Source organism: Tiliqua scincoides, chromosome 1, assembly GCF_035046505.1.
Source record: "Tiliqua scincoides isolate rTilSci1 chromosome 1, rTilSci1.hap2, whole genome shotgun sequence".
NCBI classification, from domain to species: Eukaryota; Metazoa; Chordata; class Lepidosauria; order Squamata; family Scincidae; genus Tiliqua; species Tiliqua scincoides.
Window position 1 is genome coordinate 45,589,789 of NC_089821.1, and position 14,845 is coordinate 45,604,633.

A 14,845-nucleotide genomic window follows, 5' to 3' on the forward strand; every position below is an offset into this window, starting at 1 on the left:
CCCCACTGACAGCAGGCACGTATGTGCAAGATACTGTTCTGTTGCTGAAACTTCTCAAGATAGCGCTGTGCAACAGCTACTGTAAGACACTGGCATGCAATTGTGCGGACAGGCTCTCACTCTGCACTGCCTCCAGATGGATGATTTGGGTTTAGATGAAAGCTTCATGTCATCTCACTGTGCCAGCTTGCTTTGGCAAATGGCCTTGCCTGAGCATGAGTGTTCCCAATAGGCTTGGTTTTGAGCAAATTACATTAGGCCCAGTGCATGAGAAAACATCCGCTCTCTATTTCGGATGCATAATTGTGGTTTCATTTCGTTTCCACTTGGCATTAGAGGTTCATTATCAGCATTAAGTTACCGAAGATATGTATTGCGCCAAGGTACGTGCAAGTATATATCTCAAAATTGCTATTGGGACATAAATTTCTCATTTGGGCATAAACTGGAATCTAGCCCAAAACAACCTGACAGCACGTGTTCTTGTACACTAATTATTAATCACCCGGAGTGTTGCAGCTGTGAGTTCCACTATTTTATTTTATTCTTTCCAAAAGGAGCAAGTTAATTCTTTCAGGGCAAGTTATTTTACGATTACAGCTGCCTTTGTACCAGGGGGAAAATATCATGGTGCAATATCTGTTTCAGCCAGAAAACTGATCAACCAAATGAAATCTAATATGGGAATAGGCATTTCTTTGTTTACAGTGGAGAACTCAAGGATCAGGATTTGCATTCAAAAGTCAAAATCTTTGATGTGAAATTTAAAAAAAAGAAGATGTTAATTTAGGGAACAGGTAGGTGCAATTCCAAATGAACTGCAAACATTCCTGTTTTTAAAAATCTAAAAGATAAAAGTAGTAGTAAGGAGACAAGACTCAAATCAGTCTGCCAGTGACTAGCTTTAACATGTTTCAACACCAAAGCCCCAAGTAAGATGCAACATGTTTTCTTTCACAGGGCTGTAATACAACATAATCTCCTTCTCCCCACAAGTGTTTCTTTGGAGGAATACTTCTGCAGTCAGTCTGCATCAAGGTGCAGCCAACTATTTCCTGGAAGAGTTTAAGGACACAATCCTAACCAACTTTCCAGCACCAAGGTAAGGGCAATTCAACTCCTAGGCAGGGGAACAAACATTGCCTTACCTTGAGGAGGCCTCTGTGCCTGCCCCCCCAGCTGCAGGAGCAGCACACGCCCCCTTGGCACAGCTGTACCAGTGCTGGGAAGTTGGTTAGGATTGCACCCTAAATGAAATAAGTAGGATGTAATCCTTTTTAATTAAAGAAAAAAATGAGACTTTTTTTTTTTTTTTGTACAAATGCCTATCATCCTTCTCAGGAGGTAACTGGAAGATTAACAAATTGACTATAAATGGTGCAAAATTAATTAATTATTATTATATTTGTCAGAATAAAAAAAAACACTTGAGTCTTTTTTGTTAAAAAATAAAAAGGGTGTGGTGGGGGGACTCCAGTCATTTTCCACCCAGGTGGGGGCTTATTGCACAGGGGGCAAACCGGGGGCGGGGGAGAAGCACCAGTCTTGCGGTCCCTGAGATGCTGTGAAGGGGGGGGGCACTGCTATACCAGGGACTCGCAGACGGGCACCGAGTCGGAATCCTGGCTGTGCATGGAGCTTAAGCCCGTGTCGGAGTCCTCGTCGTTGTCCCCGCAGTCCTTGCACAAGTCCCGGGCGGAGGGCTCCCCCCACACCTCCGAGGGGGCGGGATCGGGGAGCTGGAGGGTCTCCCCCTGGCCGTCGCCGCTGCGGCCGCCGCCCTCCTCCTCCGGCTCCACGTCCAGGGCCCGCAGGGTGTCCGCGAGGTGCTGCAGCTCGCACTCCCTGTCGGCCCGCGCGCGCTGCGTGCGCTCCAGGTCTGCGCGGACGCCCTTGAGGTCGGTGCTGAGGCGCAGGCCGATGTAGAGGCTGGCGCTGAGCTGCGTCTGGACGCGCTCCCGCTCCGCGTGCGGCTCGGCGCCGCCCCCGCCTCCCGTGAGCTCGGTGGTGTTGCAGTCCGCCTCGGAGAGGCTGGCGAGGGAGCCGCGGGCCGCCTCCAGCTCCTCCCGGCGCCGCCGCATCCAGCGCTCGTTCAGCTCCTCCTGGATCTCGCCCGCCAGCTGCTCCAGCAGCTCCTCCTGGCGGCGGCGCTGCTCCTGCAGCCGCGCCACCTGCTCGCACCGCCGCGCGTACTCCTCCCGCTCCCCGCCGCCGCCCGCCCCCTCCTCCCCGGGCGGCTCCGGCTCCGCGTCCGGCCCCACCCCGGGGGGCTCCGGCTCGCCCCCCACCAAGTAGGTGTCCTGCACGTAGTTGGCCCCGTGGCGCCGCACGCGGTCCAGGTGCACGCGGGCCTCGTAGCGGTCGATCTCGCGGTCCAGGTCGCGGAGCCGCTTGAGCTGCTGCCGGATGGTGTGGTCCTGCGAGAGCACCAGGTGCACCAGGGTCTCCATGCGCTCCGCCGCCGCCTCCTTGGCCGGCGGCTCCTCGTGCGGCGGCTGCCCGCGGCGCTTGTTGATCTTGGCCAGCTTGCGGAAGGCTTTGCGCACCACGCGGCGCTGCCGCTCCTGGCTCAGGGCCAGGCCGGGGGGCGCCGGCCGCGGGGGCTCCCCTTGCCGGCCGGGGGGGCTCTCCTTGCTGGGCACCACCCGCGCCTCGGCGCTGCGGGGCCCCGCGTTGGGCAGCGACGCCTCGCTGCGCACCAGCACGAAGCGCACGTTCTCCTGCTCGTCCCCCCAGGCCGCCCACAGCCGCAGGATGCGGGTCTTGTTGGGCAGCGTCCTCTCGAAGCCGCGCCACTTCTCCACGATGCAGTAGGACTGCGGCGCCCCCGACAGCATCTCCCCGCCGCACTCCTGCGGCTGCGGCCCCCCCGGACGCCGCCGCCGCTGCCTGCTGTCCTCCAGCAGCACCCGCACCACATCCGCGCAGGTGGTGCGCCGGGAGAGCCCCGAGATCAGCTTCTCCTCCTGGCAGAGCCACACCGAGATCTTCCTCTCCTCCGGCTCCATCAGGTCGGGGCCGCGCGGAGCCCGCTGCGATGCCCGGCGGGCGCGGGGGGATCCCCCATAGAAGCGCTCAGGGCAGCCGCGGGCTAAAGCGGGCGGCTCCGCAGCCCGGCTCGTTCGCCGGCTCGGTGCTCAGCCTGCCCAGAGGCAGAGCTCTCCAGGAGCCCGTCCCAGCGCCAGGCAGCCGGCCGGCTCCTCCCCTGCGATCGCTTCCCTTCCACTCGCTCGCGGCGCGGCGCACAGGCGGCCAAGAGTCCCGGGAAACTGGCAACTTGGCGCTCTTGGCTCCTCCCGCGGCCTTTGCTGCTCCTGCAACCGGCGCCCTGTCACAGCGCCGCTGCTCTGGCACTGCCTGGCGGAGCCCCGCGTTTTCCTCCCCTGTCACGTGGCTCTCGCTCTCTCGGTGCTGTTTGAGCCAAGACTCTCTCTCTCACTCACACACTCTCAGCTGTGCAGTTTGATCCAAGACTCACACACTCTCAAACTCTCTCTCCCCCTCTCTCCCCCATCTGTGCTGTTTGATCCAAGACACTCTCTCTCTCTCTCTCTCTCTCTCTCTCTCTCACACACACACACACACACACACACTTGTGCTGTTTGATCCAAGACTCTCACACAAACGTTGGTATAGCTAAGGAGTGCAGGGGGTAGCAATTGCACTGGGCATCAAGCTTTAGGGGGCAACAAGCTGAGCTTGACAGTAGTGTTCAAAATTGTGAAAATCTTGGTATGTATGATTAATACCATCATTAGCCCCCCTGTTACCCTGCACATGCCCAATCTCATCTGATCTTGGAAGCTAAGCAGGGTCAGGCCTGGTTAGTACTTGGATGGGAGACTGCTTGGGAATACCGGGTGCTGTAGGCTTATACCATAGTCTTTCGAGGCTGAGGGTTGCCAACCATTTTTATCATTGGAAAGGTAATTTAATGCAGAGTGCAATGAATCAAACTACACTGGAATATCTGTATTCTATCTAAAGTTATGACCAATTAACCAGAAAATGAAAACACAACTGCTTTGTGGAACAAAAAGTGGATTTGCTTAACTCCAAACTGACATATAAAATGGATTGTTCTGAGCGCCGATGAAATGTTTTTATGATACAGCATGGAACCAATAACTATTTATTTACTTAATTAAATTTGATTTTATCATGTGGGGGGCTACAAAATCTTTGACCCCAATTAGCAGATAGATGCCTTAGCTATGCCACTGACTGGGGGGAGGCAGCAGAGCAAGTGGGTGGTGAGCTGCTGTGGGGAGGAGGTGGGTTCCTACCAAATTTCACTTTTTAAAAAACCCATGTATGATGCCACTTCTGGTTGGGACATCACTTCCAGGGCAACATCTTGAGCCTGGCACCAGGCTACTCAATCATTAGCTATGCCACTGCACACACACAATCTCTCTTGCGCATGCGCGCTCTCTCTCTCTCTCTCAGCTGTGCTGTTTGATCCAAGACTCTCACACACACTTTCTCTCAGCTGTGCTGTTTGAGCCAAGACACTCTCTCTCTCTCTCTCTCTCTCTCTCTCAGCTGTGCTAATTGATCCAAGACTCTTTCACACACACACTCTCATTGATTTCTCTTTGGTCAAGTTCCTCTATTCTCTTAAAAAGACATTTTTCCTCATCTGAACATAAAGACCTGATTGATCCAAATGCCCCAATCAGCTCTTTTCATACTGGTTCAGGAACTGGTTGGGGTGTGTGTGTGTGCCAAATCCTGTCCAATTTTCCAACGCTGGTGCAGCCGTACCAACAGGGCATATGCTGCATTCTGCAGTAGGGGGCAGTCATGGAGGCATTTCCAAGGTAAGGGAATGTTTGTTCCCATTCCTTGGGGCTGCATTTTGGCTGCAGAAAGTTAGATAGGATTGGAACTTGTGTCCTACTCTTCCCCCCCCCCACCCCTCAATCTCCACAAGAAACAAGAGTGGGAGAGACAACAAAACTTCAAAGAAAGTTACCCAAACCAGTCAAAATTTCTTTCACTTCAATAAAATTCCCGGCCCTGTAATTAAATGGAGTTCATGTGCACCAAAGCGCTTTTCAGATTAAATGCACAGTGCTCAGTAAAACAACAGAGTGTTATTAAAATCTTTGGCTGCTGCCAGGATTCAGAGAGAATATGCCATTTATTCCAATTAGAGAAAAATTAGGACACCAGTATAGATGTGGAAAATCATATTAAAAAAGGATGTGTTTATTTCATGTTGTATTGCACAGTCATAATTGCTGGCATTAAATATAAAAGTTACTTTTCCTGCAAAAAAGAAATGATTAATAATCATAGTGGCAACATTTCCACAGAGCTTAATGTTCATTTTTTTCTAAGAAAACCCCTCATAAATGCAAAATGCACCATCACAGGGATCTTTTTCCTGTGCACACTCCACTAAAGTAAATTGCTGTTGTTGGCAACCTTCAGTCTCGAAAGACTATGGTATCATGCTCTGAATGGTGGTTCTGGAACAGCGTCTAGTGTGGCTGAAAAGGCCGATTCGGGAGTGACAATCCCTTCCACACCGGGAGCAAGTGCAGTCTGTCCCTGGTCTGTCTCCCTGACTATGGGCCTGCCTTCTTTGCCTCAGACTGTTGGCCAAGTGTCTCTTTAAACTGGGAATAGGGAGCTAAGAAAGGAACAGTGGAGGTCTTTCAGGTGTCCTGTATCAATTTCACTGCTACAGTCATTCTCAGACTTTTGCTTGAGAAGTTTGTGCAGAGGTTCTCAAACGTTTTAGAGGCCCTTGAGGCTGCTCCCTGATTTATAAATGCCAAAGGTGTGGCTATAATGGTGTGTACAGTCTGGGCGGCAGGGGCCATCAGTGCTGGCTGCTTAACTGAGGGCGCAGCTGGTGGAGGGATATCCAGGGAGGAGACTGAGGGCCTTTCTCAGGAGTACAAAGAGAAACCCAAGCAGCCTCAGATGTGGCCAGAGGAGGGAGTTAAACCACCCAGCGTCGTCATCCTCCTCCTCCTCCTCCTGTCTTCTCCCAGCAATCAGAGGCAGCCACCTTCACAAGAAAGATGCCTACCTTTACTGAGCTCCTCAGCTGCTGTTGGGGAATCTTTGGATACAGGAAACTATAGTCTCCACTCCACCCCCTTCCTACCCTTGCCCCTGTGTAAGTGATGTTCCCTTTGCAGGTCCTGATCCTGGAGGGAGCCTCCTCTTCTTGCTTGGATGTCTGGTCAGGTCAGCTGGAAGGAGGCTGAGGTTGTGTGGTTGCACTGTCACTGATTATCTGGAGGGAGTGGGACCCTCTGCAACCCAGGCGCATTGCAACTGACTCAGAGGGGGCTGACATTGGGTACTGATTGTGTCAGCTGGCTGAGGTCTGTGCAGTGGCTGTGTTGCAGCTTTGGGAAGGTCGCTGTGGCTGGGTGGCCCAGCGACAGGTCTTGTTGGACCACAGGAAGAGACCACAGGGCATAGGGGGCTCCACATGGTGACCCATGGGGGGGAGGGAAGGTGAGGACTGCTCCAGATACGGTGATTTGGGTGCAGCACTCCTCCCCAAGTAGCAGCGCTTTTAACCCTTGATGCACACAGTCCAATCTACCCTGTCAGTGCAGTGAACCACCAAAATTTGGGTCACAGCCCACTGGTGGGTCCTCAACCCACCGTTTGAGAATCACTGTTCTAGGGGATGGTGCCAAAAGTGGGAAGTCTTCAATGGTAATACACACAGAGCTCAACATGGGTGGCACATTAGAGAACACAGTAAGTAAGTGCTTATGGGTCATATTTGATTTATGACCCAAAAAGCTTCTCTGGACAGAACGAAAGTGAAATCAGTCACTGTTTCAGTGTAGAGTTCAGGAAAATGTGTATAAGACTATCATATTAACCTCAGGTCACATATGCATGGCTGCTGAAATAGTGGGTAAAATATCTGTAGTCTGTAAATTTATTGTTTCCCTAAAGCTGTATGAAGACCTTTTATGGAGATATGGAAGCACCCTCAAACTGTTTGAATGACAGAGGGTCAAACTTTAAGTTATGATAAGCCTGTAATTAGTGCTTACCTCCATTAGTGTTGCATTTTCTTTTAACAGTAGTGGTCAGATTGAGGCCTTCTGCAGATCAGAACAACAGGAAGGAGGTATAATAGCTTGAACCCAACAACCTATCATTGTATTGAACCAAATTATTGCTCTGGGCAGTTGCAATTTGCAAACGGAAATAAGTTTCCCTTGATGCTGGTGGGTGCTTTCCCTCTTGACAAACAGCAGCAGGATGTATGTGTGAGCGTCAATTCCTCACCATCATCCCAGTCTGGCAGCTATATTCAAAAGAAAAGTTAATTTATCAGAGCTACTGTCAGGTTTAACATAATGTGCAGTTTGGCCTTTTGAATAGGTGAAAGTACTTCTGCTTTCGTTATATAAGCAGCTTTTGATAGATTGTTTGTATCAAAACATCTATCTGTCTGATTCCTTCATGCACCCTAATCAATCATCATCATCACTGATAGTCTGCTCTTCCTATAAGAAGCTCAGAGGGTATTTCATGAAGTCTTCCCATCCCCAGACACTTATCAGGCTGAGGTGAGCTTATTTTGAAACATAAGCAGCAATTGGGGTCCATCAGCCCATTCTGTAGGTCCACCATATTACAATGAGGAATGTAGGAAGAGGCTACAGGGAATCAACTCCAATGCCATTGCCAGTAAATATGAGCCTTTCCACATGCGTTCTTCTGAGGTGCTAATAAACATCTCCTATGCCTTTTGCTTTGTTTGAATGGGCTCATAAGATGCCCTCACGCACATGCATTATAGAGCATCACTGACCATAGTGTTGTCTCTTTGTGATAACTTGTGATATGTCTATTCCGAAGGGGGTTACTGTAGCGTGCATGTTACAGTATGTGCTTCCTGAACTATGGAGGAGGGGTTAAAAAAAATATGCTGGAAGCTTGACAGGAAAGAAGCTTGTTAAAGAGTTGGGGCAGTTGGAGTTGCAAAGGAATCATGTCAGGTGGGTTAATTAAGTGCTCTGCAGTGACGTAGAAGTTGCTCCATCAGAACTCTACAGCGATTGCCTCTGGCGATATGCAGGCTTAGGCAGAGTTTATTGGTTTGGTCATGCTCAGTTTTTACTTGGAAGGGGTTCTTTAAAAGCACAACATTTTCATATTTTTTTCAGAATTTTGAAAAGAAAATTCTGAGAAACAGTTTGGTGGTTGGGCAGCTGGACAACATCAGGGAGTGCTGCTTAAGTTCCAGTTTCCCTTTTTGCAAAAGTGAACCATGAACAAATCTTTACTTCAGTTTCATTTGTTGAGAGCATGTAATACATTTTAAAAAATTAAAATAAAATTACTGGCATTCTAAAATATTTACAAATACACAAGTGCAATTGGCAGGTAAGAAAAACTTACTTGCAATCATTAAACGTATTTAAAAATATTTATATGCTGCCTTTCTCCAGAGGTTGAAGGTGGCTCACAATACAATTTGAAACCCAAGAAAATACAGTAGAAAACATGACCAGCAAAAAAAAAAAATAAAAATAAAAAAAGCAAACCAGCAAAACATATTTTAAAACTTCATTAAGACAGGAGGGAGATAAAATACAAAAAATGGTCAGAACTAATTGGGAATGCTTGCTGAAATAAATGTGTATTCCAAAAGAGTAGGAGGCAGGACTACCTGCCCAATCCTATGGAGCTGCAATGCTGGCGGAACTAGTGTTCCACCTGTGCTGGCTGCTGAAGAGCTGCCATAAAGCATGCTCTTGGCATTGTGTGCTACAGGAGCATCAGCAGGAAGACTGGAGCCTTTCTGTGAGTGTTGTCAGATTGCTGGCCGCCACCAGAGCAGGTTAGTCAGTGCAGGAGGTGGAAGGGGTGGGAGTGGAGTGGGAGTGGGGAGAGGGTGAAACTTAGTGGGATTGGGGAAACAGAGGCTTGGGAAGGGGTGGATCTGGCAGCGATGATATGCGCCAGATCCTATCGCCTCCAGCAGCAGCCTTCCTGCTCCCTTTCTCTCCTTGAACTTGCACCAGCTAAAGAGGTTGGTACAGGTCCAAGGAGATGGACTGTGGGCAGGAGGTTTACAGAGGGGAAAGGGGATTTAATTCTCCAGAATGCCTCCACTGGTGGATACAGCACACAGCTTTTTTTTGGGGGGGGGGGGGAGAGATAGGATGGGCCATAAATTACCTTTTTGTGGGTAGGCATTCCTGAGGGTGGGGCCACTGGGAAAGCTTTCTTGCACATGGCCAGACAGTAGGAGGACTTTCAAGAGTGCTTCCCCAGAAAATCTTATGGCATAGGCAGACTACCATGATGGAAGGTGGTCAGTCCCTCAGGTAACTTGGTTCCAAGCAATTTAGAGCTTTAAAGGTTATAACCAGCACCTTGAATTGTATCTCAAAGAAAATTGGCAACTGGAACAACGGAGGCATGATGGAATCATAGTATCTCACCCCCCATTAATATTCTTGCAACTGTATTTTGTACCATCTGAAGCTTCTGGAGAGTCTTCAAGAACAACCCAACATACAGTGTATTACCGTAATCTCAACAAGAGTTAACTAAGGCACGAATAACTGAAGCCAGATCTGACTGGCCAACCCGAAGCTGAGCAAAAGCACCCTAGGTTACAGTAGACACCTGGATTTCCAGGACAAAGGTGGGTCCAGGAGTATCTCTACACTGTGAATCTGATCCTTCAATGCAATGAAGTGCAATGTTGTCCAGAACAGGCAAACACACGACTGTGGAATCATCAGATCTCCTGAGGAAAACTGCAATCCTATCTATGCTCACCTTGGAGTAAGTCCCATTGACTATGATGAGGCTTACTTCTGAGGAGACATGCATAGGATTGGGCTCTAAGAGTCTTGGTGTTGTCTGGATTCAATTTCTACCAAAACCAGCTTTTCATGAGTGGACACTGATTCAAGTATTCACAGCTTCTCCATCTGAATGAGAGAGAGGTGAAAAGCTGGGTGTCATCTGCAAATTGATGATCCCACACCAGGTGATATTCCAGGTGAGGTGATATTCCCCAGTGGTTTCATGGAGGTATAAAACAAGAGAGGGGGGGGGGAAATCCTGAAGAAAATGATAAACCAAAGGCCATGGTGTATCTCCTAACACCACTTCTTGGACCTACCCTCCAAGGACTGTACCCACTTCAAAGCAATGCCCCTGATAACCAATCCCAGCTGGGCAGTCCAGAAAGACCCATGAATGATGGTATCAAACACTGCTGAGAGGTTCAGCGGAACAAACAAAAATTTCCATCTAATATCTGGCATAGATCATCGACTAGAGCTGTGGTTTTCAAACTCTCCAGGAGTTTGAAACCCGCAGTAAGTTCTTGCAAGGGAGGGGAGGAGGCAGGGGGAAGGCAGCAATGTGACCCCCAGGATTGTGCTGCTCAGGGGGGCTGCAGGGACTGGGGTGCACCCACCAGTCCCTGCAGCAGCCTTTCTACGCAAGCGCCTGCAGGGCTCCCCAGGTCAGGGAAAGTGAAAGTGAAGGGATTGTGCTCTGCCTCCACAAAACTGGAAGTGGAGCGCGATCACTTCCACTTCCACTTTCACTTTCCCTGACCTGGGGAGCCCTGCAGAGGCTCGTGCAGGGCTCCCCGCACCCGGGGGAGGCTGCTGCAGAGACTGGTGGGTGCACCCCAGTCCCTGCAGCCCCGTCAGCAGTGAAAGTGCAGATCACGCTCCACTTCCAGTTTAGTGGAGGTGGGGCGTGATTGCCCCACTTTCACTTTAGAAGCCTCCAGGAGCCCTGCAGACAGTTGCGCAGGGCTCTCCGCACCCCAGGAGACTGCAGGAGGCTGTGGTGAGTGCAGCCAATCCCCTGCAGCCCCCTGAGCAGCATGATCCTGGGTACCATGCCATTGCCTCCTCACCTTAATGGCAAAGAGGCCAGGGCCCTCAGGCTGGGTGATCACAACAGCCCAGTCTGAAAACCTCTGCACTAGAGCACTGTTTCTCAAAATAGGAGCCTGGGGCTCCTATTCAGAGTCTCCAAGAGCATACTATAAGTGGCAGCCATTTGCCCCCTGCCCAGTTAGCATATTCGCTCCTCCCACCTCCCCTGTTTGAGACTCTCCTTCCTCATTTTGCTCCTGTTCTGGCTCTTCGCTGATATTCTGCGTTGGGCTAAACCACTCTGCATATTCTGGTGCTCTGAACTCCCCGAGACTCTGTATGTGCTAGCAGGATTCCCTGAGACTCCTTTTAGGAGTGTAAAGGGCTCAAGAGACCGAAATCTTTAAGAACTGCTGTGCTAGAGCCATCAAGGCTGTTTCAGCCCCCAGCCCAAGAGGAAAGCGGAACTGGAATGGATCCAGTTAAGCCATTTCTGCCCAGTATTGCATATACGCAACAGGGATCAAATGTGTACACCTCTGGGCTGTGCAAAAATTAATCATCCAGGAATCTTTGGATTTGAGTCACCACTACATGCTTGAGTACCTTGCCCCCAAATGGCAGGTAGTTATCCAATATGGTGGGTTCTAGGAAGGATTTCTTCAGCACAGGATGCACCACTATTTCCTTAAGGCAGGATGGCAGCACACTCTTCACTAAAGGTGCATTTGTTACCATCCCAGCCCGCTTGGCCAGCGTTCTTGGACAGATCTCATAAGTCCAGAGAGGCAAGGGTTGAGAACACAGATAAGAAATTCAAGGCATCCAATATTCAAGACAAAAGCCAGGCAAGAGGTAGAACCCCTGCTAACTGAGCACTTTTTCCTCTTAGACTTGCAAGGAGAGAACAACTATCCCTATTCATTCCTATCATATCTTTTCCAGTAGCTGCTGATGTTTCTTTCGCAGCTTTTATTAGATTGTAAGCTCTCTTGGGAGAGGAAACCATTTATTTAGCTCTGTAAAGAACTGTGCATACTTTTTTTAAAATGGAAAAACAGTATATTAAAATGCTTAATAATAACCTCAGAGTTGCTAGAAATGAACTGCAATATCCTCAAACCAGCAAAGTTGTAACCCCCCCCCCCCTGCAGTGTTCAAGCATAGCAGACAGCAGCCGAGTTTGATAGGCTTGATAAATGTTCTCAGACAGCTGTAGTAGAGCAAAGCAGGGGAGGAAGTGCCAGGTGTAATAGACAGAAAAATGGTAAACAGAGTAGGAAACAGAGCATCTTGAGATGAGTAAGTATATTGTTGACTTGGGAAATTAAGGCTACAATCCTATACTCTCCTATATGGGAGTAATAACAATAATAATAATAACTCGGTATTTATATACCACCTTTCTGGTCATCGGATTACTCCTCTGTCTTTATTCAAGGTGGTTTACATAGGCAGGCGTTTCTAAATCCCTCAAGGGGATTTTTACAATCATAGAGGTTCTCCCTTTCAAGAACTGACAACATGTCAGAATGGATCTTCCTGGTTTGGTCTCACTTCTGGCCTCCAGCTCTCCCATGCAGGCTGACAAAAGCAGCTCCATCTCTCACATGGAGGGCAGCCAAGACGCTTCTTGCTCACACCAAGAGCAGGTGGAATCACTCAGCTGGGCTTGTCAGCTGTTCAGAGAGCTGCCAGTGTCCTTGAACTGGCGACCTTCTGATGTTTATCTTTGGGCTAATGGAGGCTCTACCCTCTAGACCAGAACTCCTGCCCTTCCAAAAGTAAGTACTTTTGAACTTGATTCTGAGTAGATCTGCATGGGATTCTGCTGTAAAGGTGTTTGAGTGGGGTGTATTAAGAAATGAGAGCCAGAGGATAGTGTGGGACAAGTTCCTGAAGGTCTCTGGTGGTTGCTAAACTGAGGGAGAAAAGTTGCTGGGGAAAAACTGAGATGTGAGAGGATCAGGTGAATGACTTTAAATTTGCTTAATTTAACTTGATTGCCAAATGATCTCCATTTCCTTCCACTTTGACCTTGACCTTGACTGAGGGCCCAATCCTATCCAATTTTCCAGTGCTGGTGCAGCTGTGCTAATGGGTCATGCACTGCATCTTATGGTGGGGCAGCAGTCACAGAGGCCCCCTTAAAGTATGGGAACATTTGTTCCCTTACCTTGGGGCTGCATTGCAGCTACACCGGTGCTGGAAAATTGGATAGTATTAGGCCCTAAGTGTCCAGAACCATCAGCATCCTTATGCTCCTCTTTACTTACAGCAAGTGGCCATAATAGAAATCAGTTTTCCATTCAAAGAGCATTCCTAATTGGGCATAATATATCTGAAGCTTCATAAACTAGTCTTATTGGTTTTTCAAAATAAATTATTCATCTGCTTTGGGGATGTTGGATTACCCTCACTAAGGTGATTCTCATTTTTGGTATCACCATCACACGTTTTACTTTCTAAGAATAGTGGGTTCTATACTTAGTAGCCCTGCTGGCAACTGACATGTCAGATGACTGAAAAACAATTCTTTAAAAATAATAGGAAAAGAAAATTGCAGCAGTCAAGGCAACAGATGGAAAGTGAAATTATGTCTTATGTATATCCTGAAGGAAATGCCACTAAATGTTTTAATAATAATAATAATACACATATTTATATACTGCCTTTCTTGGTCGTCAGATTTCTCCTCAGACTTTAATTCAAGGCGGTTTACATAGGCAGGCTGTTCTAAATCCCCGTAGGGATTTTTACAATTGAAGAAAGGTTCTATCTTTCAAGAACCACAACATTTCAGATGGAACTTTTATGATCTGGTATCACATTCTGGGCTCCAGTTTCCTCCCACGCAGGCTGACAAGCAGCTCCTTCATATCTCACTTGAAGGGCGGCCAAAGAGCAGGTAGAATAACTCGGCTCGGCTTGTGAGCTGCTTCAAGGTCTCGCCATTCATGGTGCTGGTGACCTCGAACTGGTGACCTTCGGATGTTATCTTCAGGCAAACGGAGGCTCTACCCTCTAGACCAGACCTCCTGCTCCTGTTTTTTTAATTGTTTTTATTACAAGCCTGTCACAAACAAAAAGCTGTTACTCCAATAATGACACAATCCTATTGTCTGGTGTGCTGGTGGAGAGAGTACTCTGCCAGCCTAAGTGTAGGCTGTAAAGCACATTGCAACAGCATAGGAGGTGCCAGCAGCAAAACTTACACTGGCCTGCTGGCACCAGCACATACCAGACCAGTTAAGTTCCATGCAGGCTGGCAGAGGGGTGGGTGAGGGAGGGAGACGTGGGGGCAGGGAGGCGTGTAATGGGGCAGGGGGAGGGGGAGGATTGTGCTCAGGAGGTGGCAGGATCAGTGGTAGTGGGTGCCACTATATCCTATCTCCCCTTGGGCCTGATCTGCTGACACAAGGCTGCTCAGAATTGTGCCAGTGATTTCGCTTTCGCAGGCCTGGATAGTCCCCACTACGGCTGCTGAGGCTTACCCCAGGGAAAGGGGACAAGTGTCTCCTCTATTTCAGCATCCTCTATTCCCATGATAGATACAGCGGAGATTTTTCTGGTGCTGCTGAATTGCAGCACAGGAAGTTACTTAGGATTGGGTTGCCTGTGTGGCATGATTACTGGAGATGCAATCCGCCATATTGCAGCACTCCAAATGACTGCTTGCAAAATCCAGGTAAGAATACTTGGAACAATCCTGCGTCCTTGTTTTCTAATTTCCCTGTGGCCACAATAATTAAAAAGAGATTATTAAGAACAAGCAAAAATGAATTATTGTATCTCCTTCTGTATACCTTGTTAAAAAGATACTTCCCTGAAATGGCAAATAATAATTAATGTAGTGTCTCAAAAAATAAACACATTTAATGAGCTCTAATTCATACATACTTCATTGTAGAAAACTTGCGACACTTGGACATCCAAGGCAGTGTTGTCACATATGTTGGACACAGGCTGAATAGCATTCGTGGTGCCTGCTG

At 48.7% G+C, this 14,845-nt stretch overlaps 1 protein-coding gene and 1 pseudogene across 1 annotated transcript; one reads left to right on the forward strand and one right to left on the reverse strand.

Annotated features, from left to right (window-relative positions):
• Positions 1-1,482: 1,482 nt before the first annotated feature.
• RASSF10 (Ras association domain family member 10) lies at positions 1,483-3,008 on the reverse strand. The gene has a single exon (XM_066611593.1). It carries the CDS (start codon positions 3,006-3,008, stop codon positions 1,584-1,586), a length of 1,425 nt encoding a protein of 474 aa, XP_066467690.1. The 3' UTR covers positions 1,483-1,583.
• A 745-nt stretch (positions 3,009-3,753) lies between these two features.
• On the forward strand, positions 3,754-3,872 carry LOC136637404 (5S ribosomal RNA; annotated as a pseudogene).
• Positions 3,873-14,845: the final 10,973 nt, after the last annotated feature.